This window comes from Osmerus eperlanus, chromosome 3 (assembly GCF_963692335.1).
Source record: "Osmerus eperlanus chromosome 3, fOsmEpe2.1, whole genome shotgun sequence".
Classification (NCBI taxonomy): Eukaryota; Metazoa; Chordata; class Actinopteri; order Osmeriformes; family Osmeridae; genus Osmerus; species Osmerus eperlanus.
This window is the reverse complement of record NC_085020.1, coordinates 21,849,184-21,875,474: the sequence shown is the minus strand read 5'-3', so window position 1 is coordinate 21,875,474 and position 26,291 is coordinate 21,849,184. Positions and strand designations below refer to the sequence as shown.

General features: G+C 48.3%; 2 protein-coding genes across 5 annotated transcripts; both read right to left on the bottom strand.

Annotated features, from left to right (window-relative positions):
* Positions 1-652: 652 nt before the first annotated feature.
* cdca7a (cell division cycle associated 7a) lies at positions 653-4,215 on the bottom strand. Of its 2 annotated transcripts, none has more exons than XM_062457908.1 (10): positions 3,967-4,215; positions 3,349-3,486; positions 3,112-3,234; positions 2,743-2,961; positions 2,560-2,637; positions 2,249-2,440; positions 2,003-2,134; positions 1,728-1,877; positions 1,501-1,637; positions 653-1,385 (listed from the first exon to the last, which is right to left on the bottom strand). In XM_062457908.1, the coding sequence occupies exons 1-10, from the start codon at positions 3,985-3,987 to the stop codon at positions 1,355-1,357; spliced, it is 1,221 nt and encodes a 406-aa protein (XP_062313892.1). In that variant the 5' UTR covers positions 3,988-4,215; the 3' UTR covers positions 653-1,354. The 2 variants fall into 2 exon arrangements, with proteins under 2 accessions (XP_062313892.1, XP_062313891.1); XM_062457907.1 differs by having other exon boundaries at positions 2,003-2,137; positions 3,967-4,129.
* Positions 4,216-4,402: 187 nt separating this feature from the next.
* Positions 4,403-26,216, bottom strand: map3k20a (mitogen-activated protein kinase kinase kinase 20a). 3 transcript variants are annotated; one of them, XM_062457860.1, is made up of 20 exons: positions 25,972-26,216; positions 23,696-23,921; positions 22,967-23,054; positions 20,191-20,292; positions 19,573-19,638; positions 19,382-19,410; positions 19,131-19,268; positions 17,878-17,964; positions 17,594-17,668; positions 17,378-17,484; positions 15,687-15,822; positions 10,637-10,681; positions 10,502-10,532; positions 10,200-10,339; positions 9,755-9,817; positions 9,378-9,467; positions 7,306-7,422; positions 7,038-7,112; positions 6,566-6,716; positions 4,403-5,665 (listed from the first exon to the last, which is right to left on the bottom strand). In XM_062457860.1, exons 2-20 carry the CDS (start codon positions 23,852-23,854, stop codon positions 4,977-4,979), a joined length of 2,388 nt encoding a protein of 795 aa, XP_062313844.1. In that variant the 5' UTR covers positions 23,855-23,921; positions 25,972-26,216; the 3' UTR covers positions 4,403-4,976. The 3 variants fall into 3 exon arrangements, with proteins under 3 accessions (XP_062313844.1, XP_062313843.1, XP_062313845.1); XM_062457859.1 differs by having other exon boundaries at positions 25,976-26,216; XM_062457861.1 differs by lacking the exons at positions 4,403-5,665; positions 6,566-6,716; positions 7,038-7,112; ... (4 more) ...; positions 10,502-10,532; positions 10,637-10,681 and adding an exon at positions 13,214-13,585 and having other exon boundaries at positions 25,976-26,213.
* Between the last annotated feature and the right edge of the window lie 75 nt (positions 26,217-26,291).

Sequence of the window (26,291 nt, the reverse complement as noted above, 5' to 3'; positions counted from 1 at the left end):
TAGCAAAAAAGGAATGAATGACATTTCTGAACAGAGCGATGAAAATGTTCTATGATGTATAAAGCAGGGCAACCTGAACAGCCTTGTTTGGTGGATGTCTGTACAACATCTTGGCTCATGCAGAACAGATGTTAAAACATGGAATCAATCGGGAAAACTTAAAACGCCTAATTTTATTAATGAACTTTGTTTTTTAAATACCAACGACTCTGTTTTTGTAAGCAAGTATTTCCCCTAGAATGTGTGTTTCTATGGTCACATTACTCCTTAAGTATACTTCCTAAATACATGCTTTTTACAGTAAATGTTAAGTAGGTGAAAAAGTGACAACCCCAATAGACTGAAAGAAAAACTGATAATAGTACAACAGTAAGCACTTAAGGATAAACTAGAACTTAAGACTTGCTTTCCCTCCTGCACTGCAAAGCGAGAACACTTCTCAAGGTCTGAAGTGTGAACAACTACCCCCTTGCAGGTCATATGAAAAACATGAAGACTAGACCACACATGGCTCCCTTTATGCTCATATCCTGGGTAATGCCAGGCTGCTTCTCAGGAAACGCAGCCTGCAACCTCATACCCACCTGAGTGACAACACCGAACATTACTATTTACACCTCTGCAGAACAAAAGGAAAAAGACCCAAGACTGGTGCAAAGCGAGAAAGTGCTTTAATAGGATAAAATGATTTACAGGTATGAGATTCCCATTAGAGTCTGCTAATTGTTTCCACACCATTAGTGACAGTTATCTAATGAAGGATTTAACCAGGCGCTGTAGTATATCACAGTCCTCCTGGACTCGAGAGAGGGGAGAGCCTTGGCCCCCAGGCGCAGTATACTGTCCACCCTCGCCACCTCTGGGGCATTATGGGATATTGGTGGACTTCTAAGCAGCTCAGTGACGTTGGGAAGAACAGGGCTGAACTAACAGTGCTTTCTAATACAGCAGGAGAACCTTGGATGGAAGCTGAGCGTCTTAACGTTAACGCGAATGCTAGTCGTCATTCAGAGTCGACTTTTAAGAGAACACGTCCTTTTGATCGGAACTTTCAGATAAAAAAAATCAAAAAAAGGTTAAAAAGCTTGGTTACACATAATCTACCTCAGGGTAGGAATGCATGTTTTTCCCTTGGGAGACGGTTGTGTGAACTTCATACATTTAAAACAATGTAAAAAAGAAACATCATGAATCATCTTTTTTTCTGTCACAAGACTGACAACAGATTTGCTTGGACATATTGATTAAAAGAAAAAATCACAATTGAGAAGGTACGTCAGTTAGGCCCACAGGAAGAGTGGGCGGGGCTTGTGGGCAGGGCTGTGGGCGGGGCTGTGTTTGCTCGGTCCACAGTTCACTCGCTCTCAGCCAGCTCTTTCTTGAGACTGTAAAGAAAAAAAGACTTCCATTTACCATCCAGCTCCGAGCTGCACACAGCGCCGTGGCAGAGATCGGGGGAGAGAGAGAGAGCAGTAACAGGGCAGTAGAGCGGGAGGTTACCTTTTCAGGTAGGCGTGGACATTGTCATGCCCGTGGTATTTGGCCAGGTAGACCAGCACGCCGGTGGCACAGCGCCCCTCACGCGCTCTGCAGAAGCTGCAGTTACAGATCCCTCTGCACGGAGGGCAGGTCCACTCCTAAACACACACACACACACAGTCAGACCAGACAATTCCAACAGCCCACCACTGTGATGTGTGGTCTCAGGAGAGCGGAGCGCTACTGACCGGATCCAGCAGGGCGTCTCGAACTTCCTCTCCGTAGCGGTTGCGGAGACACGGGCCGCAGAACTGCCCCCTCACGCCCACACACTCTGGGTTGCGGCAGTTGGTCTTGGTGTCGGTCGTCTTCTGGCGACACTGGTGGCAGGTGGAACCCTGGGGGGGGGGGGGGGGGCACAACAGGAAACACGTTAGGATTTGAACAATTCATATTTAAATCGAGTTTAGTCTGTCCAATGACAGTGGCCGTCTTGCTTTGCAGACCCCCTGGGGGAACTCACATAGCAGCTGCTGTAAACCTTCTCCCTGACGTTGGTGCAGATGAGGTCCAGCTCGTCCTGGGAGATGTCGTCCACTGGGCGCACCACGTGAGGAATGGCCATCACGCCGTTGTAGCTACGCCTCCGCGGCTCCTGCTGAAAACCGACACGAAACACGACTTCAGCACACGGCGCAGAACCCGCAGGCCGGGCACAGAACCCGCGGACGGGCGCGAGCGCAGAGAACGACGTCAACGGGACACTCACCGTCTCGTCCACCTCCTCGTAGTGACGGCTCCTGCGCACCATGCTGAACTTGTCCTCGGGGTCGTCCTCGGGGTCCGGGCTGGGGGGCCCGTCCACCAGGGAGCGGGAGCGGGTGTGGGGACGGGAGCAGCGCTCCGGGTTCCTCCTGCGGGGGGCGGGGCCTCCGGGGGACTGGCGAGGGGCCCGGCGAGGCTGCAGGGAACGATGACACGGCGGTCAGGTACAGTCGAGACTCAAAGTGTCGTTCCTCACGTCGCCCTCTGAAGCGTCTGCTGCTGTTCAAAGTCCCAACGCGTTTTGCTTTTACTCACCATGTTGATCATAGACATGGCCATCCGTCTTGGGAAGAGCCCGGGCATCTTGTTCAGCTCTGCCATCAGTTTTGCGAGCTGCGAGGACATAAACAAGACAACGTCAGCATACAAGCGTTCTCTCAGGTTTTTTTTTTATTTATTTTTTAGCTCTTGCCGCTGAGGAGAGCGAGAGCTTCGTACCATAGCCTTGTTCTCCTTGATGTTGAGCGCCCTCTTATCCATGAAGTTCTCCTCCGGTTCCGAGTCGGGCTGAGGCTCTCTGGGCTGTTGGAGGGGCGCCGACGCTGGCTTCTTTTTCTGGGTCCCTCTCTTGGTGGGGAACTTCATGGCGACCTTCAGTACGCCGGCACGACGGCCTCTCTGACGAGGCTCGGGCGATTCAGAGTCGGAGTCCACGTTCTAAAACACGGTGCGTTTACGTGAGTGAGTATGTTGTTGTGAATAACCGTGTAATGCACGTGGAGGGCTGATTGTTCTGAGGTACCGAGTTGCTGTTTTGGGGCTGTTTTGCTAGCTTGGCCGCTAGGTTGTGTTGAATGAAATGCTCACCATGGCGCTCATGTCTTCGCTGAAGGTGTTCTCCTCAAAGGCGCTGAGGGCTTCCTCTTCTGGTGTGGATTCAAACACCTTGGCTCTCGGGGCCAACCTCTGGGCCTGTCTTAGGCTCCTCCTCTATGGACAAACACATCAGGTTCATATGCCTGGTAGTGGCTGAGAACAACACAAGCAATCCAGTCAAATACATAATGTGAGCAGTGCCGACTGAAACGGGCTGTTTTTCCGTACCGTGTTAGCATAGCCTCCGTCCGAGCCAAAGCTATCACAACTGTCATCTGAGCCCGAGGAGGAGGACGTCTCCATGGGAACCAACGGGACGCTACGGAAGCTCCTCAAACTCATCCTGGTGGCGGGAGAATGGGGAGCCTGCGGAGGGGGGGAGGGGTCAGGAAATACTCCTCGGTGCAGAGCAGACTAGGTACAACACACATAGCGTAGGGTCGAGGAGCCACATTTGACTCGGATAATATGAAAAGTAAGACAGGGGCTCATACAGGCAATAGACTTTGAACACTGGCAAACATTAGTTAGCTAAGCTCGTAGGCTATAGCTCGCCAAGAAACCCGGTGGTGGTCGAAGTAGCCATGTGGTGTGCAGACACTCCCTTACATATAATGATCAATAATACCATGATCCCGCATTATATTAACGTTATTGCTAACCACATCGATGGCTAAAGGGAGCTATATTTAAATAAGCAGGACAGACAACAACAAAAAAAGTTTCGGCAATTACGTGCAAATTCGTGCATATACGCCGTATTACTACACGGTCTAAACCCCAATAATAACTCTGCTCCCATTCATATAAAACTGCAGCTTCTATAGCAATATCAGCATTGCTTACCTTTGAGCAGGAAGGACGCATTTTCTTCGGCAAGTTTTTCAAAAAGGTTTGGTTAAAGATCCTGGGTTCTGCAAGTCTTCTGCTCTTCAGCACGTTACAGAGGAACTGTCCAACTCAGCAGAAGACCAAGCTATTCATTTCCCGCGCCAGGAAATTGTCCTGGAAGCAGTGTAGACGGAAAACTTTTAAACGCTTAATCAAATGAAAAACCTCGACGAATGAAATAATACATTCTCATAAATTCCATTTCATATGTTGCTATGGAGATTTGATCTTGTTTTTGTTTTTTAAATAGAACCATATGTTGTGTCGTAAGAGTAACGGACATGTTACCTTTCAAGAACTTCTCGTGGCGCGAAATGTTCAGCTTAAAGATTTACATAAACGGCGGGTGAATACCACGTCCTAACACGACCAAAAACGGATGTCTTTATAGAAGAATGTAAATATATTTTATTGCCATTATACAGATGTTCCATCATTATAATATTCAATTTAAAAATAAACCAATTCATAACATATTTACAAAAATAGGATATTGTATGCACACAAACATTTAGACATTTTACAAAGTTACACAACATAATAGTGCCACCTCATTCAGCATGTATAGATACCAAATAAATACCTGTTCACTCTGGTGTTAACAGGGTATTTTATGTTTAAAATAAACATACAAAGAGAAACAACTTTCTGAATGTGCCCAACATGACAAATTATAACATAGTTGGGAAAACCATGATTCACCCCATTCAGTTAGTCAAATATAAGATTGATATAAACACCCAGTCCATCAGAAGGTCTTGAACATTTACATTTAGTCATTTAGCAGACGCTCTTATCCAGAGCGACTTACAGTAAGTACAGGGACATTCCCCCGAGGCAAGTAGGGTGAAGTGCCTTGCCCAAGGACAACGTCAGTTGGCATGACCTGGAATCGAACTGGCAACCTTCGGATTACTAGCCCGATTCCCTAACCGCTCAGCCACCTGACTCCCCCTGAACAATCCTCAGCTTCGCCCCCGGCCTCGCCCCCCCCTTCGACCTCGACCTCTGACCTGCTTATTGTCTTGACGTGGTAATTTCTTTTGACGCTCCACTTTGATCCACCCCCCCTCGCTGACTTTAGCCTCCCCTCTCTCGGCAGGGGGGTTTTCAACGTCAAATGAAATGCCAGGGATCGGTCTGGGACGGTTCTGAGGCACCGAGCTGGAGCTGTTTGACCTGGGCCTCCCAGCCTGATAAGAGCCTCCCCTGTACCTGGTCGAGGTGAAGTTTCCCCTCGTCTGAGTCCTCATGTCCTGATAGTCCGGCCCTTTGACGGTGAGCGTGTTGCCAAAGTAGCTGTGTCGGCGGTAGTCGTGCACGGCCCCGGCGCTGAGCGGGCGCTCTCTCTCCGAGGCGCTCTCCGAGGTGGTGCTGGAGGGGCTGCTGCCCTTCGACCCCAGGTGGAGGGAGGAGAGCTTGGAGGAGAGGCTGGCGGTGGGGGAGGAGCTACGGGAATCGGACCAAGCGGGGAGGGAGGTGCGGCTGGGGGACCTCCGCACGGCGGCGGCGTACGACGACGCCTGGTCCGACAGGAAGTGAGGTAGCGTGTGGGGGTCGGACCTGCTGGATGGGCCTCGGGTCACCGGCTTCTGTCCTGACTGGCTCTTCAGCTGCCTCTGCCTCAGCTTGTACATCCACCTGGGGTCCACGTCTGATACCACACACACACTGAAGGGTTAGGCTCCCCACACACACACTGAAGGGTTAGGCTCCCCACACACACACTGAAGGGTTAGGCTCCCCACACACACACTGAAGGGTTAGGCTCCCCACACACACACTGAAGGGTTAGGCTCCCCACACACACACTGAAGGGTTAGGCTCCCCACACACACACTGAAGGGTTAGGCTCCCCACACACACACTGAAGGGTTAGGCTCCCCACACACACACTGAAGGGTTAGGCTCCCCACACACACACTGAAGGGTTAGGCTCCCCACACACACACTGAAGGGTTAGGCTCCCCACACACACACTGAAGGGTTAGGCTCCCCACACACACACTGAAGGGTTAGGCTCCCCACACACACACTGAAGGGTTAGGCTCCCCACACACACACTGAAGGGTTAGGCTCCCCACACACACACTGAAGGGTTAGGCTCCCCACACACACACTGAAGGGTTAGGCTCCCCACACACACACTGAAGGGTTAGGCTCCCCACACACACACTGAAGGGTTAGGCTCCCCACACACACACTGAAGGGTTAGGCTCCCCACACACACACTGAAGGGTTAGGCTCCCCACACACACACTGAAGGGTTAGGCTCCCCACACACACACTGAAGGGTTAGGCTCCCCACACACACACTGAAGGGTTAGGCTCCGGAAAGGGGTGACAAGCCGCCACGGTATTCCGTGACACACTCTAAGGCACTAGGGCAATGTTTTTATGATAGGTTTCTCAAGTAAATCACATTTCACAATGAAAGAACGCAATATACGGTAGTTCGGATTAATCTGTGAAGTGAATTACATTTCACAATGAAACACATTCCTGACATCCAACTAGCACAGATGTGTCTGAGTAGAATAGCAGAGCGGGTCACCTGAGTTGGACCTGCTCCTGGGCCGGCCCTCGGTGTAGGACGCTGCGGTCTCTACCACCAGCTCCACTGTCCTGATCTCATCACGCCCGCTGGTGGAGTTCCACTTCACTGCATGGGTGTGTCTGGTGGATCTGGGGGGTCTGACATCGCTCTGGGCCCAGGGAGGATAGGTAACAGCCTGTTAGGTCATTACTGAGGCTGGGAAACTAGTGCTCGCTTACTGTTGTGCTGGCTAGCATCTGTACAGAATCTATATGCTGTCTTAGACGTTTTTTTTTATTTTTTTGTCTTATTCAATAGTGTGTCAGTAGAAAAGAAAAATATCATCAATATCAAGAGTATTGTAATTTTTTTGTCTTTTTGTAAATTCATTTCTGAAAGCATTTTTGATTTACTTTTTTGTTCATGGCGCCTACCTAAGACTTTTGAACAGTATCCTACTGTAGCTGTCCATTACCTCGCCATGACTCACCTCATAATTTACAATGCAGTCAATAACTGAGTTCTCCTGTTGCCCGACTATCCATCTGTCCATCACGAATGGTGGCTGAAAGGCAATGGAGTAAATATTTATAGCTGTAGTTTCAATTCAATTAGCATAATGTTTTCAAAGAAATATCCTAGATATCCAGAATAATAACGTCCCAAATCATGTTGCAAGCAACCATTCCATTCATTAGAAAGTGTTATTCAGGCGGTTCATGCTGTGCATGGCCTATCCATCATCCATATGATCCCACCTTGGTCATCTTCACAACCTCCACATCGGGCCGGTTGACGTTAAAGGTCACATCCTTGATGTATGCAATTGCAACGTCATCGCCATCAAGTTCCATGTACATTTTCCACTTGCAGTCCTTAAAACAAAAGAATTCTGAGAAGTTTGCAAGTGGTTGGATTGTAAGGATATTTGCCATCAGGAATGATTGTGAATGATTGTGAAATTCATGAAAAGTTCATAATATCTCAGCTTCTGGGTACTAAAAGCTGCAGTGCCTAAACCAACAGCACAGCCTACAGGTAGACATATGGTACTGGACGATACCGACACTGGAGAAGCCAACTGGTGACACAACAAAGGATATCAAAAGACATTTCAGAACTGGATTCTTATCGTTAATTTGAAAAATTAGAGTTTATTAAAGTTTAGAAAACAAGTGATCCAAAACATAACCCTAACAACTTCCACCTTTCCTTAAAGACATGACGGTTGTCTAATGAATGGCAATGTTCTGTAACCCCATAAGGACCATTGTGTTTTTCCGTGCATCCTTGTGATTTTGGTTACACGGCCATTTCAGCTATGCTAATATTATTCCTGTTAGGTCCAAAGAAACGCTGGATTTCTGTCCGTTGCTGCATGAGTGACACGGATCAAACCCTCACTCGGAGGCTCAAATCTGAGTAGAGCCCCGAATCGCACTCCTCCTGCATACTGCATGCTGACAAAGCAGTAATGATTCCACCATGGCACCAAACCCCAACCACGAGGCCACAGGTCAACGCTTAACCACACAGGGTTCTCGGCGCAGGCCAATCCATTGTGTCGGGATCACAGAGAGAGACATCAGAGGGGCTGACACCCTTGTCTGGGGAGCCTCAGCCCCCTCTCCTGCAGCCTTCCCAGGGCCGGTGCACCCTCCCCCGGGGGCCGGACTGGGGCTCCAAAGAGGGGAGTGTCAGGGGGCCTTGGGCTCAGAGGCACACCGGTGGCCCTGCGCTGGCCTTGCGTGGGCCCCCGGACGGCCACACTGGGCCCAGGGTCCACGCTAGTCTAATCACTCCAGCAGAAACAATGTCTGGTAATGATGCCTATAGGACCCGAGTGCGTTTAATGACAACTCATACATAATTCAGCACCTTTCACTTGGCTGCGCGGTGATATCCTCATTAGTAGGGGACCCTCAGTGCTTGTCAGATGGTGGTCGCACAATCGCAGGCCCTCATTTTGTCTTTGAGAAGTGCAGCTGCTTCCATGACACCGCCAGCAAAGAAGGGCGAGGGGAAAAAAACACACCAGCGCGGGTTTGTTTTATTTAGTGCAAAAAACCTTCCAGTTTGTAAAAACAAGGCTGACACAGAACCTGACACCAGGCAGGGGAAAATAATTAGCTCTCATTTTCTCAGCCTCCTGTTTCCTTCTCCCCGCTGTGTTTTCTACCCACTAAACCACCACATGTCAGAAGAAATGGGAGGCAATTAGCAGGCTCGTTTCAGCCCCGCCGAACGCAGTGAAAGGGGACTATTTATGATGGGACAATGAACAGCTGAAAGATTAAATAACATTTGCCTTTTAAAAAGAAAATGACTTCTGGCTAAATGGGCTATTTTTGATTAAATTCAAACAGCAAGTGGAGAGCCAGCCTTTCTCCACCGTTGGAGACTCTAACAAAGGACTGTGTGCAAGTGGGGGTGGATGTGATGCATGGCTCTAGATGAAATATTTTATTCATGTGGTTTTCTTGGAAGTCGACGGCTAGTGAGGGCGAATGTGGTCTGGGTAAATATTTGCTGGAGTCTGATAGGGTCTTGATGAGCATCCTTACTCCGAGTAAAACGACATCTTGAAGAAGAGCTGTTTGATCTTGACATTCTAGAGGATCAAACCTTTCCTGTCGACAAGTTACTAGCTTATCTGGGAAGTTTTTAGATAGATCCTTTTTGGACTGTAGAGATTAACCAACCAATGAGTTCAAATGTATGACAAAGCAATGGAAACCTTCTTTCCGAAGAATGAATATCCTTGTTCACAAAGATATATTGATCTCTGTGCCCTGCTGTCAAACACCTGTACTGTAACATTGTGACCTACCGAGGGACCTGTTCCTGGTTTGAAGTGGTATCCAAACACCAGCTCCAGGTTCACGATCTTCCTCCGCTCCTCCTCCTCCGCCCACTCGTCCTGTGGGAGAGAGACCTCCAGCCTCAACCACATTGCCACCCTTTACAACATCCACACGCCTTGAGAACCACAGGGATCTCTAACCCCCTTTCTACGTCGCTGCACATTTACATTTGACGCGTCACTCCTTTAGCAGAAGCTTCCATCCAAAGCGACGTAGAAACGGTGAAAGCAGAACGCACAGCAGAGGAACAATGCATCCGTAAAATGTTGTTTTAGGTCGTTGAAATTCATTCAAAATGAACATTAAAATAAAGAGAAAATAAATGATGAAAAAAGCACACTACCTTCATCAAAGGAGGGAAATGCATAAGGCCCAGGTAGTCATTAGCCAACTTCTCAATCTCGCTCTGCCGAGGGAAGAACGTGATTAAGCACTCCATCAACTCCTCCACCCTGCATGTGTTTTGTCAGCCTCAAACCCTACATTTAGGCCTTTCGCCCTCATCGGAACAGTACGACGTGATGCACTTGTTGGTGCTAGTTAGCAGTGTATAATGCTACCTTCAGATGCACGACGTGATGCACTTGTTGGTGCTAGTTAGCAGTGTATAATGCTACCTTCAGATGCACGACGTGATGCACTTGTTGGTGCTAGTTAGCAGTGTATAATGCTACCTTCAGATGCACGACGTGATGCACTTGTTGGTGCTAGTTAGCAGTGTATAATGCTACCTTCAGATGCACGACGTGATGCACTTGTTGGTGCTAGTTAGCAGTGTATAATGCTACCTTCAGATGCATGATGTGACCCTTGGATGTGACCCCCAGGTCTCGCATGTCCGCTTCGGTGAGCAGCAGCAGGCTCTTGCCTGTGATGTGGTTCTCCTTGAAGAGGTCAGCGTACAGCTGCATGCCACGTGCAACGTCGCCTGAGGAGAACAGGAACACAGAGGCTGACTCTAATGAAAGACACACTCCCAGACAGTGACCGGGTTCGGTGCGCTAATGACACGCGAGAGGTGCCCGGCATGCAGATCAGCGGAGTGTCTGCCGTTTGGGCGATTTGCCGCTGGACGTTTATCCGAGCGTACCTCCGCCAAATATCTGCTCCATCCAAAAGTGCTGCGGATGTAAAGCAAAGGGCAGACGTTAGCACACCGTGATGTTGCCCTGCTGGTTCTAAGGCTTCATGGTGTAGGTGGGCAGGAGTACGTGTTGGTACTGACCACTTGCTCCTCGGTCCAGGCGTGGATCTCCAGCGTGGGGAGCAGCTGTGTGACAAACAGAGGGCTAAGAGGAATAGCACAAATGCTGCTCAGGTCCACATTTCCATATGTAATCGGCACATTTCGAGACAGCGCCTGTGTATTTGCATGTGCCCTAGATGTTTGTGTTCTGATTGAGGTCTCGCGTCAACCGTTCGTGCACAGCGACCCGATGGACAAAGCTGACTACAGCAGGGAGCCAAAACATACAGGAAGGTATCTCTCCCCGAACACCACCACTTAGCTAGTGATTCTTACACCATAATCGAGATTTTTTTAATGATAGATATTCTAGATTAATGCAGTCCAGTTCCAGAGTTTGAGAAACAAATATTGAGAAATAATGTTCCTGAAGGCCCACACCAGAGAAGAACATGTCAGTCGCACGTCTCTGCTGTAAAGCCATTTGAATGATAAATCGTGTCTCGCTCGTTACATTATGATCCGGCACAAATACGCCAGCCAAAATAAGGACTTGATCATAATGATCTGGAGGCTAGTTTGTGGTGGCAGAGACTGTACGGAGAGGAGCAGAGGGGAAGATGACTAGATGAATGACTAATCTCCCACATTCACTCTTTGCTTCCCACGGCATCTGACAACAGCGCCGAGTACGAGACGAATGCCAATCTCAACAGATCCACATTCAAAGGGGCCATTTCAGAATCAGCGCCATAGACTTCTGGGCCGCCAGACGCTTCTAAACTCTCTCACCCCAGCTGCAGTTTCCCGCTTACTCCAGGGGTATGGTTCGGAAGTAAACACATTCAAAAACACTCCCCCACTGGAGTTCCATTACAGATATGTCCTAATTAGAGTGACATAATATTACATTTCAAGCAGCCATATTGTATTTCACAAATGACATGCCTTCCTACTTTTATTAAAATCCAAAGCATGCTGTTGACAAAGGGAAACAGATCTTAGCAGTGAGGGTAGGGGAAGGGGAAAAGTCAGCAGAAATTGCACGGCAATTGAAATGCCTTTCACAGTCAAGGGGAGTTCAGTAGTTCAAACAATCCTGCCCCCATGTGGAATGTGAGCACAATGTACCAATGAGAATAAACAGAACACAACCAGGGGAGTTGCAGGAGAGATTTAAAAACCTGGGGACTTAGCCAGTTTGATTATAAAGACATGTTGTTGTACAGTCGATGGTAGGATGGCATCAGTGCTATCTTCTTGTTGTCAGGCGCAAATGTAAAATTGAAACATCGAGGACAGATGTCTAACATTGATGATCTGGACTCATAAGGACAGATGAGCAGAGAAAGAGATCACAAAGACTTAAAGCAAGAAGGTTGATTATATAACGAGAAAAGTTTATTGAAAAAGAAACAAAGACAATAAGCAAAGATCACGTTGGAGCTGTCAGTCTATGCTGTGCCCCGTGTTCTGACGGCACATCTTAAACTTAGGAATAGTAATGGACTAATACTAATAAAGATCATGAAGCTTGAATGAGAATCCTGCATTTAACAAGTATGACAGCTACATATCAAAAATACCTTTAAAAGTGGTTGACTTTCACACTAGGAAGTGTACGCATGTGTTACAGTCTGTGTCAGTCGATTTCTTTGTGATTAGATCCTTTTTATTGTTAGAACAACATTTCAATACTCTGAACTTGTTGATTTAGGGCATATCACCTCAGTATGCCTCTCCCCTAGTCAGAGCCTTCATAAATGTTTAAGACAGTTTACATGAAAGCTACATCTAAAATACAACCGTAAGCGATTGAATAATGGCTCTTTTAGGAGTGGATAACATTGGCCAGTCGAGGCAATGACATTTAGCTCACGGGCGACCCCAAAAGGTAGCTATTTGATACAGATCGGACACAAACACAGACATCGCAATTTATATAAAGTGATTATACGATGTGGCTTGAAATCCAGATCTCGTCTGTCCTCCGGTTTTACCGGGGACATTGAGCGAGGCGTCTCTCTGTTCTGCTGCTGACATGACTCCGGGTCAGCCTGCAGGGACACAAGATGTGCTTTCTCCTCCCGGCGCGAGACTACGTCTCAGTAACTGCACTCCACCACATACAGAACAAATTGGCCAATCTTAATGTCAGCAAAATGTCACTTCATTATAAAAGCGTTGCCTCCTCTCTGCGACAGCTTCACCCGGCTCTTTCTTCACAGCATGGGACTATACATCCGGTACATTAGGCATAAATGACACCTGTGAGTACCGAGTGGGCTGAGGTGCTTCAATAGGTCCTGCTTGTGAGTATAGTACATCGCTATGCAACAACCGGCATCTTTGGAAGGAATAACACAACTGAAGAAAATGTATTGTTAGTACGGTGAAGAAGAAAAGAAAACAAGATTAAGGAAAGAGCCGACGTAATGAATAACCAAACGGGATGAATTTGAAATCGAACCAGTTTGGGGACAAAGCTTGCGTCCACAACACCGACGATGTGAAATGCAGGATGGGAGTTTGCGGCGAGACTGCATTTGTGACACGGGCCCAAGAGACAGCTGGTGTGACCCCCCCCCCCCCCCCCCGCCCCGCCCCCTCCTCACGCGGCACAACCCCTCGCGCCCTCCTCGCCTCACAGCCAAACAGAGAGCCCTAGTCGCTGTCGTCCGACCAGCGGAAGTGTTCCATCTCCACGGCCATGTTGATTTTGCGGCCCTCTCTGACACAGCTGGACTTGGAGGAGTTCTGCTTGGTCTGCATGTTCACCTGCATGCCGGAGTGGAGCACCGGGCCGCCCACGTCCAGGGCAAACATGTCCCCAAAGCCCTTCATCATGGCCTGCAGGCTCAGCCCGTCCACCTCCCCGTTACTGGAGGTGGTGGAGACCTGACACGACATCTCCGAACTGTTCGACTCCTCCGTCTTTGACTCAAAGAACGACTCTGCGCTAATCTTTGCTGCCACAGGGAGGAAGAGCTGAGAGGCAAAGATGGAAGAAAGGAGGAGACAGGAGGAAGAGAGAAGGAGGAGGAGGGAAGGAAGGAAGGAGGGAGGGAAGGAGGGAGGAAGGAAAAGGAAGTACAGAAGTTGGTTTTAGATCCCATACAGCTCACCAAAGAGAATGTTGAAAAGTTACTTTATTTTACCCAATAAAAGTAGTGATTTTCAGAAACACAGGGTTTAGAAATACAATAAACAGGAATAACAGAGAATATCGGAGAGAAGGAAAATATTTTTTAATACAGTATAAAGGATAATTGAAGGAGAAAAAAGTGCCCTAAATACTAACTCTGAGAGTAAGCCTACATCTATTTGGAAGCTAAACGCATCTGAACATACGGTATGAATGTCAACATATTTAAAATATATAAACAGCTAACACACTAAAGACAATTAGCAAAATATATTTAGCAATATATATTCTAAATGTCACACCAGAAAGGAGAAATATAAAACACTGTGCAGAACAAAGTGTGCTAGTAATACCGTTCCGAAGCTAACAAGCAGCTGCTACTTAGTGAAAACCAGACGCTAACCCTGTGAAGTGAAAAGACATGCAGTGCACAACGTTTCAAAACGTCACCCGATCTCCCACTTCACCTGCCACATGCAGCCCACACAGCAACACCACGCTTTAAACAAAATGGGTCTCAAGTATACGCTTTAAGACATATAACTGTGCCACTTAAATGTGCCATATAAAAGTTCATGCTGACAGCCACGGACAGCAATGGCGCGACTATGTAATAACACTGGCCTCGCCAAAACTGCATTAGCTAAAATGATTAAATGACTGATTAACATGGAAGCTTGCTAACCAGTCAATCAGTCATGCAGTCCACAGCGAACCAATACAGAACCTACCCTCAACCACAGAACCAAACACTGGATCTGCTGTGCCATCAGTCTTCTGCCCGTTACGCTATATTAAGCTCATCCATTCCCCACCAGTCTGTGTGAAACGTTTCTGTGTTTCCCTATGTGAGGCCAAGGACCAGACTGAGACTGTGAACCGCAACAGGGGGGCCGACACTGGGGAACACAGGGGGCCGACACTGGGGAACACAGGGGGCCGACACTGGGGAACACAGGGGGCCGACACTGGGGAACACGGGGGGGCCGACACTGGGGAACACGGGGGGGCCGACACTGGGGAACACAGGGGGCCGACACTGGGGAACACAGGGGGCCGACACTGGGGAACACAGGGGGCCGACACTGGGGAACACAGGGGGGCCGACACTGGGGAACACAGGGGGCCGACACTGGGGAACACAGGGGGCCGACACTGGGGAACACGGGGGGGCCGACACTGGGGAACACGGGGGGGCCGACACTGGGGAACACAGGGGGCCGACACTGGGGAACACAGGGGGCCGACACTGGGGAACACAGGGGGCCGACACTGGGGAACACAGGGGGGCCGACACTGGGGAACACGGGGGGGCCGACACTGGGGAACACGGGTGAGCTGGAGCTGCCGTCTGATGACCAGACTCAGACAGGTGTGTTTGAGGGGTGGTGCTGTGTGGAGGTGGATGGGGTGGTGCTGTGTGGAGGTGGATGGGGTGGTGCTGTGTGGAGGTGGATGGGGTGGTGCTGTGTGGAGGTGGATGGGGTGGTGCTGTGTGGAGATGGATGGGGTGGTGCTGTGTGGAGGTGGATGGGGTGGTGCTGTGTGGAGATGGATGGGGTGGTGCTGTGTGGAGATGGATGGGGTGGTGCTGTGTGGAGGTGGATGGGGTGGTGCTGTGTGGAGGTGGATGGGGTGGTGCTGTGTGGAGGTGGATGGGGTGGTGCTGTGTGGAGGTGGATGGGGTGGTGCTGTGTGGAGGTGGATGGGGTGGTGCTGTGTGGAGGTGGATGGGGTGGTGCTGTGTGGAGATGGATGGGGTGGTGCTGTGTGGAGGTGGATGGGGTGGTGCTGTGTGGAGGTGGATGGGGTGGTGCTGTGTGGAGGTGGATGGGGTGGTGCTGTGTGGAGGTGGATGGGGTGGTGCTGTGTGGAGGTGGATGGGGTGGTGCTGTGTGGAGATGGATGGGGTGGTGCTGTGCTGGGGTAGATTGATAGGCTCACCGGGGTGTTGGACTGGTCGATCAGCTTGCGTTCCCAGATCTTCAGGCGACGTTCTCGCTCCTTTAGCTCCTGCTCCTTGGTGCTCAGGTCTCTCTCCAGCTTCTTCAGTCTCTCCAGAGTCGCCTCGATCTCACACCTGCACAGTTCCACAACAATGTCTGAGATTAAATATTTACCTACACTAATGTATACAATACAGTTTGAATTACAGAAGGGCATTGTGCAACTACATCAAAATGGTTCATGGCGACGTGCACTTTTTAAGGTAACTTTGGTGACATTTTTGGGCATGATTGATTTGGTTTGCCCAGCAGATGGGGCTGTGATTTTCACAAAGGGAAGCTTCGCTGAGTCATGGGCCAACATATTCAGCTCAAACCGTGACTGTTTAAAAATAGCACGTGACACAGGAAGGAAGACACGCCCACCTCCCTCCTCCCTCCCCTCTGCAGGTCCCTCCCTTCCTCCCTTCCCTCCCCTTCCTCCCCTCCCCCTTCCTCCCCTCCCTCCCTCCCCTCCCCCTTCCTCCCCTCCCTCCCCTCCCCCTACCTCCCCTCCCCCTTCCTCCCCTTCCTCCCCTCCCTCCCTCCCCTCCCCCTACCTCCCCTCCCTCCCCTCCCCTCCCCCTACCTCCCCTCCCTCCCCTCCCCTCCCCCTACCTCCCCTCCCCCTTCCTCCCCTCCCTCCCCTCCCCTCCCCTTCCTCCCTCCCCTCCCCCTACCTCCCCTCCTCAAAGACTTTCCACTCATGCTCAAAACTTCTCTCATAATTGATTCTCTTGCTTGTTGCTTTCCTGACAAACTCGCTCGATATTTCTCGCTAATACCCCTGCCCTCCCACCCACTTGTATGTTACACAATGTTTTCAAAATCTCCACCCCTTACAGGCCTTCTCTCTCTCTCTCTCTCTCTCTCTCAAATGTTCAGTTTAAACGGTTGCATTAGTAGTTCATTATAAGGACTTCCTACCACAGAAGCTAAAGCCAGACTATGAACTGCACCCCAAATAAACCAAACCGGGCCGCAACACATCTGGTTGCTGGTGTCTCCTTCTAGACCAGGCTAGCGACAAACCGCACGCCCTCCTGAAGTTCCAGAGGGCCGCAGTCTGCGTCGCAGTTTGCATCCGTACTGCACTGACACCTCAGCCTCGGGGGCGACTCAAAACGCGAAACAAATTCGATTTTGACCGCAAATGCTCCGACTCTCAGCACCGAGCCGTCTGCCTGGACACGACGGCTCGGCTGAGAGGAAGAGGCAGACGAGCCCCGGAGGGACGGCGAGGCCGAGGCGAGGCAGACGCGAGGCCGAGGCGAGGCAGACAGCAGCTGAAGCCCGGGCTGAGCTGAACATCACTGAACCTCCAGCTGCTCCTACAGCCCAATTAAACACTTCCACTTGAAAAACATGGTGATTATTTTTAGGCCTTGTGGGTAAAGAGAGGAAGTAGACCCAGATGGAGGAGGCTTTAGATACGCTGCCTTTATCTATCGCCGCAATTAAAACAGATCTACATGCCCCACTCCAAACTCCTATCTGGTATCTAGTGGCCCAGGCAAGCAGCACTTGCACATGTTTCTTTGAATCTCTTCTGATGAATATTAAAGCTCTGGCAAGAGCCGTCGCTCGTCGTGAAAAGGGAAACGGCGGCAAGGCAGTGGAATGTGGTGCGAGGACGTGCGATTGCGATACCTCCACTCTGCTTTGTTGTGCAAGAAAGTGTTGCACTGTTGAGGAAGTTTGCTGTCATTGGACATTGTCTCCAGGGTTGAGAGGATTTCTTTGAACACGGGTCGTTCCTGGATGGGAAAGATACACAGGAGCGCTGCCAAATCTGATCTCCAGCGACAGGTGCCAGGAATAACCTGAATGGGCGTGATGTGGAATGTGGCTGGGAGGATCTCCTACCTTGGGCTCAGTCAGCCAACACTTCCTCATCAGCTGAGCAAAGCTGCTGGGGCAGCTACTGGGAATGGTGAGCCTCTGGAACAGGCAGGAAGTCATTACCACCACAAGACAGACAACAGTCCCAAACTCATGACTTAATAACAGTCCCAGTTCAAAAGGTGTTTTTATGGGAGTGAGACATGACGACCGCATTTGGGCGTGTCTGCGTGGTACGGTGTTGCGCGATCAGGAACGCGGTTTTCTTGAGAGCTGTGACACGGAAGGAGGGATTTGTGGTTCTGTACCTCGTTCTTCTCCACAACCAGCCAGGCCACCTGGAGGCCCTCCAGGCCTTTAAAGGGAATCTCTCGTGTCAGCATCTCCCACAGCACCTGACACACACACACACACGGGTCATGGACAGTCGAGTGCATCATACATGACACACTTCCTGCTTAGAATCTCTCACTGAGCTGGAACGGTTTACATAATGTATACACTGCAGATAGCTAGAAAACTATCAATCAAATCAATCACTGTTTGAAATGTTGTGGTAGCATACAGTTAATGCTTCTAAAACACTTCCATGCCAAAAATTCAATACTGCACATCCAAATCAAGTGATGTCAACATTTTCTCAACTTCAAAGTCTGACAACAAACTAAAAAGGTACAAAAACATTTAATGGAATATTATTATGTTGGCCAGATAATCCCGGTAAAGTGACACTGGCGTGTTGACCCGACACTGCCCTGACCCCTCATGTCTGTGGCCTGTCTGTTAATGTCACAGTGGAGTCAGGCCCTTGATCTGCCCTGACCCCTGACCCCTCATGTCTGTGGCCTGTCTGTTAATGTCACAGTGGAGTCAGGCTCTTGATCTGCCCTGACCCCTGACCCCTCATGTCTGTGGCCTGTCTGTTAATGTCACAGTGGAGTCAGGCCCTTGATCTGCCCTGACCCCTGACCCCTCATGTCTGTGGCCTGTCTGTTAATGTCACAGTGGAGTCAGGCCCTTGATCGGGTGGATGACAGCATGCTTTGGAGGCTCTGTCACTCTACCGGAATGTAGCAAAGCCCACACACTCACCCACTCACACACTCACACTCACACACTTGCACACACACACACACACAAATGTGTACACTTCCTACTCAGAAATACCAGACTCTGTATAAGAAATGCAGTCATTTGAGGCAAAGCCAGAATAAGGATAACTTATGGCTTTGTTAGTTTTCTGCAAAGGTCAACAAAGACGTTCAAGTCCACTTTATAACAATGGCAGAAATGCAGGCATGAAAATGTCATTCCTGAAAAGTCTGTCCTTTAAAACGCTAGCCGGACTGGCTGATTGGCAGTTTACACTTAGCCACGGCCGCATGAGAACAAAAAGGATTTTCCGCCAACCACTCAGGTTCTTCGGCTTCCTCAGCAAAGAAAAAACAACGTCTTTGCCTGGCCGTGCTCCCCAGTTCGGCACATTCTATAAAGCATCGCTCCATCCTGAACGGACACATCTAGAACCTTGTGCCTAATTAGTGTAAGTGCTGGAACTCACCACCCCGTACGAGTAGGTGTCGCAGGTCTCTGAGACGGGCAGGCTCTGGATCACCTCGGGGGCCATCCAGGGGAACGTCCCCACCAGAGACATGTGTGTGGTATGGGACAGGAACCTGGACGCCCCGAAGTCACAGATCTGAGGACGCACGTGCAAAGTCAGGGCCCGGACGCTAGGGTGACATGTCACGGCATATTGAAACAACCTTTGCGTGCTACATTTTCCTTCTTTGATTGAGGGAACATGAATACCTTGAGGACTTTGTCCGCTGCCAAGACCACTGCAACGGAGCACAGGGGAGTCAGGGAAGGTTCACGTTCCTCGAATTCGCATCACAATAACACTTGATTGTACAAATCAACTTCACATCGTACTTATGCTGTACATGCTTGATATTGATCGTGTGTCCGACGCCCTGTGTTTGGAGAGCGTAGAAGTTTACCGTTTCTGGACTTGAGGTCTCTGTGGATCACCTTGACGGGGGCCTCGGAGTGTAAATAGTGCATTCCTAATGGGGAAATGAAGAAGGTTTCCACTGAAGGAGATCAATGTGCAAGCAGCCTGTGGTAAACAAGTCGGGGGGCTCCTGTGTGGTCCACCTAGCCTCCCTCCCCCGGGTCCTCATCACCTATGGAAACCACCAGCTCTTTAAACCCCATGGAAGAAGATGTATCCCCTTACTCCAACAGGGTACGTGAGATCGCATTTTTCACGAAAAGACCACTCTGCCCGGAATAACAATGAGCTGGAAGACCTTGAGCAGATGTTTTGGGAAAAAAGATTCCTTCAGGATGTGGCTAATGAGCTTCATCTACGGTGGCAAGCCAGTGGGTGGTTTACTTCAGTCAAATTCCCATGCAAAATCACAGCCACACCAGCAGTGAACACCATGATGGCCGGTAGGCCTGCATAGCACAGCTGTCATTAGCAGAAGTTTGAATTACACATATTCACACATTCAGCCGCATTATGATGCGCAGACTCACAAATTCTGATACACCTACTGTACTTTGTGTCATTATGAATATCTATTAATTCTCCCCCCAAAAATGAACCATACCTTTAGCGATCTCCATAGCCCACGTCATGGCCTGATCCATGTCCATCTCCTCGCTCTGGTCACTGGACAGATAGTCGTATAGGGACCCCCCACTCGCATACTCTGTAAACAAACAGGCATGGCCATACATACGTCGTGAATCTACAGAGCAAACCTGTCATAAAAAGTGCTCATCTTCTTGACAGAGCTTTGTGCAAACAGAGAGAAACGTCTGGTTCAGCCATTGACCTGTCAGTGGGAATGAGCTTGTTTATCAGACAGACTCCCACAGCTTACCCTGAGAGTCCCAGTTCCTCCCCGTCTTGACAGGACAAGGTCATTAACACCATCAACATCCATCAAACTCTGTTTGCTGAAACCGAGCAGGGCTTTCACCGTCCAGCGCAGTGGGTGCTGTCTCCAGGACAACTCAGATGAACCCCTAACTCTGAATATCACACGCGCATCTCTCCGAAGCACCTTGACACATGTGCACTGCATACAACACCTGCTTACACGTGCACTGCTTAGCGACAGGGCCTGACTTTGACCACAGTTCAGTCTGTCCCACACTTCACTGGCAGGAGACTAAGGCTTTCAGACAGACATGAGACACTGGCTCTGTTTATCAAGTGAGGAGCGCCCGACTTTGCAAGACAAATGGCTAAAATGAACACTATCCGATGTTAGCTAGACTAGAGGGAGTCTAATGTTTGGGCAGCATTAACTCCAGTGTCCTTAACCAATACAGGGTAAGAGGACAAACAGGAACATGCTTTACATTTACATTACATTTACATTACATTTACATTACATTTACATTACATTTACATTTAGTCATTTAGCAGACGCTCTTATCCAGAGCGGCTTACAGTAAGTACAGGGACATTCTCCCCGAGGCAAGTAGGGTGAAGTGCCTTGCCCAAGGACACAATGTCATTTGGCACAGCCGGGAATCGAACTGGCAACCTTATGATTACTAGCCCAATTCCCTAAACGCTCAGCCACCTGACTCCCATGTTTGCTTTAATGAAAGGAAATAGGGCTGCTATTTAATTAACATGCTCTGTTATAAAGTCATTAGTCTACCTGACTGATCAGATTATTGCTTTGCAGATTGAAAAGCAATAATCGAAGTATAGAAGTATAGAAAATATCAGTATACAATAGAAATATTACCACATTTATATTAAGATTTGATTTTGACAGCTTGTGCTCTTTTGACCCTAAGGACTGATATATGGTCGTGGAATAGCATAACAGGTCTTTTAAAAGAAACGTAATAAGACTCCTGTTTCACACCCGCTGGCTACAAAGCTGGAATATCCGGAAGCACTTTTAGCTCTGCACTTTGTACAATGGTAAATCCCATTGATGATTCAACTTCCTGTTGCGTGTTGCATAAACTCCCAATCATAAAGTCCACTCAGTCTGTTAAGGGCTACCTGGAGGTGCAGTTCACTTGAGTAAACACAGTAAAAAGATTCACATGTTGAGTCAACGACAGTGAGAATACCTCTGGGTTTATGGGATGGCAAGCGAGAGGAGCTATTGACGGGTATATACGTCATGTGAGCCGACACGATTTCCCTTGATAGATATCGTTTGTTAGAAAGCCAAGACTGCGTCGCCTGATGTATGACAGGACAGAGGAAATTTATAGCTGAGCTGATGAATGTGAATATGGCATGGTCAGAATGGCCATAAACATATTTCCTTGATATAGTGCTAATTAGATTCTGCTTTGATACATAGAGACAGGAACTCCTTGGCAACCAGCAGCTCCAGACAGCAAGGGAGCTACTCAGTTTCAGAGCTCTGCGATTATATGAAAAAATCATATCAGGTTGTTAGAATATACAGAGTCTGGGACAAACATCAGACCCGCGGCTGTGCAGAACAACAGTCCAGACTAAGACTAGTAAGTCATGCATTCAAAGGAGCTTCTCAAAAGTTCACTGGCTGAACATGGGCCGGAGGACCTCCCTTTAGAAACGACCTCACGACAGACCACAACTGAGCCCTACGGAAGCAGAGGAACACAGATTCTTAAGCCTGCCCAAAAAAGGAGAACAAAGATCCAAAGACATTCATGTTGGAGACCCGGCAGAGCACAAGGGTCCCCAGAAAAAAAACTGTTTTGCTGTTCTGTAACTGTCTCTTGCCCTCTCATGTTAATGGGGTTAAAAGGGAGAAATAATATTCAGTTAAAAATCCACAGAGACTAAACAAAAACATCCTTTAGAACTCTATGATCTTATGAAATATTAATAAATATCCACGTCTTTCTATGCTCACTGACAAAAACAACTTCCATCACACCAATAAGAGCTCTTTGCAGTCTCCCATGTGACAGTCAGCGCACGTGCCAGAACAGATTCCTTACATCAATGGACTAGGACCCACCACAAAACCTAAAGCAATTTCCCAAACCAACAATTGTTTTTTGGTCAGTAAATATCCTTTATCGATATCTCTAAAACCGGACACAGAAACGCCATTGTTATGAAAACAATGTCACCCATGAACATGAACATCCAAGGCCTGCGTGTGTTTCCGGACCAGATCCTCGAGACCTCGGCTCTGTGTGTTTCCGGACCAGCAGGCCATGTTCTAATGCAGATCCTCGAGACCTCGGCTCCATTCAATGCTAAGCAAACAACATAGCTGTGAAGTGAACACACAGCAGACGGCTGGGTCCTGTTTTCCACTGACGTCCGTATGTTCAACTGGTACTTCGTTGCAAAGAAGGTATTTGGCCTGGTTACTATAACAACCTAGAGAGGGTTTAACGTACCTGTGACAATGCCATAGTTAGGCGCCTCAAGAATCGCCCCGTAAAACTGGATGATGTTTCGGTGGCTGAGCACACTGAGGATTTCAGCCTGCGGGGGGGAAGAGAAAGAAACACAACCATGTCGACGAGACAAAATCCAACAGTTCTCTTGGTAACGGCGAACGACATCTCGTCCATTTTCACCGTAGCGTTGGCAGAGGAAGGAAACGCCGGCCTCCACTGAAAAGACTTCATTAGATTGTCACCAAATACTATGAGGCACCATGAGCAGTGTAATTAAGAAACGGGGGGAGACATTTTCCATTAAGCGAGGCTTTCTGCGCTTGACACAAGTTGTAAGCATATCACTGAACTTTTGAACACTTTTTTGAAAATGGACCCACGTTCTGAGCATGTTGACACAAGCCTCAATATGAAACTGAACACCCCGGAGAAGGTTTCTGTGATGTTTCGCTTTGTCTTCAGACAATGAGGCTATCACTTCAAAGTAATTTCTAGACAAAGTCTCCCTAGTTTAATTGGGTCTAATACAATCCCTCATTTGGTAATAATCTTTCTTTAAAAACATACCGTAGGCACAGCAGGATTCACAAAGCCAGGGGGAGTATAATTACTATGACTGATGGCTGTAAAAGTCACTACAACCCTCTAAATGGGGGCGCAATTAAAATGATTACTATACCGACAATTAAAAAGTATATGAAAAGCCCGTGCAATTATGACTCCTACCTCGTGCTCTATCTTGAGTAGTTTCTTCACCGCCACCTCTTTGTCCTGGGAGATCCACCTCGCTCGGTACACGCTGCCAAAGCTGCCGCCGCCACAGTTCTCGTAGAAGTGGATGTCATCAAACTTGATTTGCACGAAGGAGGCACTAAGAGACGACATCTCATAATGACACTCAGCCCCAACTTCTGGTCGGCCGCGGAAGAGAGAGAGAGAGGGAGGGAGAGGGCTGGTGCGGGGAAAAAGGCAGAGGGGAGAAGAAAATATATACAAAAAAAAAACCACACACAAAAAAACGACAAGAGTGAAAAAATCAGTGATCTAATCAGTCTTGGTCCTCTTCACAAACAAGGCTTGTTGAAAATCCTTTGAGATGAAAGCGAGCCCATCAGAGGAAGCCCCACACTGACAGAGCAGTCTCAGCGCTCCGCCTGAGAGGGTGACAACAAGGCTGGACGGCGACACCACCCCTGCGAGGCCTGTGTGTCATTAGCTATGTCTGTGCACAGTGACACCACGAAATCCCTCTCAGACCATTGATTTAAGGGCCGTTCCTGAGCCTGTCTCGGTTATTGGCCGAGGCAGTCACCGCTGCCAGTAAAGAGTGAGTGGCCTGGTGCCTTATTTCAGCTTGTATAAGGACTATGGCATCCCCAGCATGCATTACCCCATCGCTGTGATCACAAAATACACGTGGCCAAAGCCTTCGACTATTCTAGCACAGTCTAGAGAGGGACTGTACATGTAAGGCTAGACATTGAGAGATCCAATTGCAGCATACACAACAGAGAGACCCAATACTGTGGGCAATCTCTAGTCTCCCATAGATTTAATGATATACATTTTATTATATTTTGAACTGTTATATTTTGAAGTTTCAGAGCGAGGAGAACAAACATATTCTCAATGCTCGGCACACAAAGAACATCCCTCTAATGTATATCAATTAAAGTGCATTTGTGTACTGTATGAGGGGTTAGGAACAGCAAGCCACACTTGTGCCCACACCAAGCCAATTAGCATTTTCTTTTGTTTGTACATAACAACATATATGGATCTTGCAAAGAAATAATCCCCTCATTACAGGAAATTGTAGCTCTGTTATTGTTCATAAGTTTCCATTTAGTGCTAAGCAATTATAGCTTTTAAAAGGCTTCTACCTGGGCTGAGACCAGGCCTGCTATCCTGCACAGCACGAAATGACTCCATTGTCACAGAGGGGAGCCAATGCTTTCTGATGATTTACTGCTATTCATGCTATACTTAGCTTCACACCAATCTGCTCAGCACACAGGCATGGCAGACAGATTCTGAGGCCACTCAAGAATCCAGTGTTACTGGGATGTGGCAGCATGTGCTGCAGTCTCCCAGTTTACACTCAATAGTAAACATACTGCAGAAGACTCTAGAACACTGCATTGATTTCCACGGTGTACTGCAGACAGTGTGGTATATGGTAAATCACATCACTGCATTGTATTGTCTAATCATGTTAACCAGTTATTATTAACCAGTGTGTGGTAAGGGTAGGGCTATAATTCTATAGATCAACGAAGACGTGTAGCGCCAGAACACTGCAAGTTTTCAAGGGAAAACCTCGGGGAAAATAATTACATAAACTGCAGAATCATTTTGGGGACTCAAGAGCTACTGTATTGGCCTAATGTTTCACGCTGTAAAAGCACACACGCAGTTAGATGCCTAGCGTTTGGCGATAAATAATCGGTTGACGGGTCAAGTGTTTTGGGGGTTTCCCAGACTTCAAGATTCCCATATTTGTAAGTTTACTCTATTCCAAATGGGTACAACTGTTTTTGAAAACTTTAATCGAGGAATTAATTTAATAGAACGAACGGCATATAATAATGAGGATAACAAACTTTGGAGACCACATTACAATTATTGTAGACTTTTTGGTTTGAACCAAAAAGCAGAATAGCGTTATTTTATGAGCAAGAGAGAGACCATATTCCTCAATGACACTCCTTCCTCACTGTGGGCTACTGGCGCGCTTAACTTTTCTAACTTGAAAGTCTCTTTGACGCGTTCATGCAATGGAAGTCTTAAACAGTCTGACCATATCTAGTCACATGCACAGGGAAATCAACAGACGAGGAACGTCTTGTACTGTATATGACTGGTCTTGCCTTTACGCGAAATGTACTATAGCCTAGCGGTTGACTTCAGTTTCATGGAAACACATTCCCGTATATGGTTAGTTACAGTAAGTGATGGTGCAACCCTAGCTATAAATCGTGTATGGTGTTGTTATGATATACATACCTGGTGGATTGATTTTCAAGTCAGTTAAGTTTTCCAAGTTTCTAAGTTTAGTCTAGTTTGACGAATCCAAGTGGTTGCCAAATTGGCAGCGCCGACACCGGTAATCAAACTTGCTGTAACACAACAGCCAATTTCCCGGAACTCAATAACTGTGACGTTTGAGATTGTCCCACTCCAGTCAGATTGCAAGAGTTGTCCAACTTCTTCCTTTGCCCAGACAGAAGCATTCAGGAGCTGCCAGCTCTTCTTTTCTATTTCGAACGTAAATTCTGATGACAACGGCTCCTCTCACCGGCCGTACACGGTACACCCATGG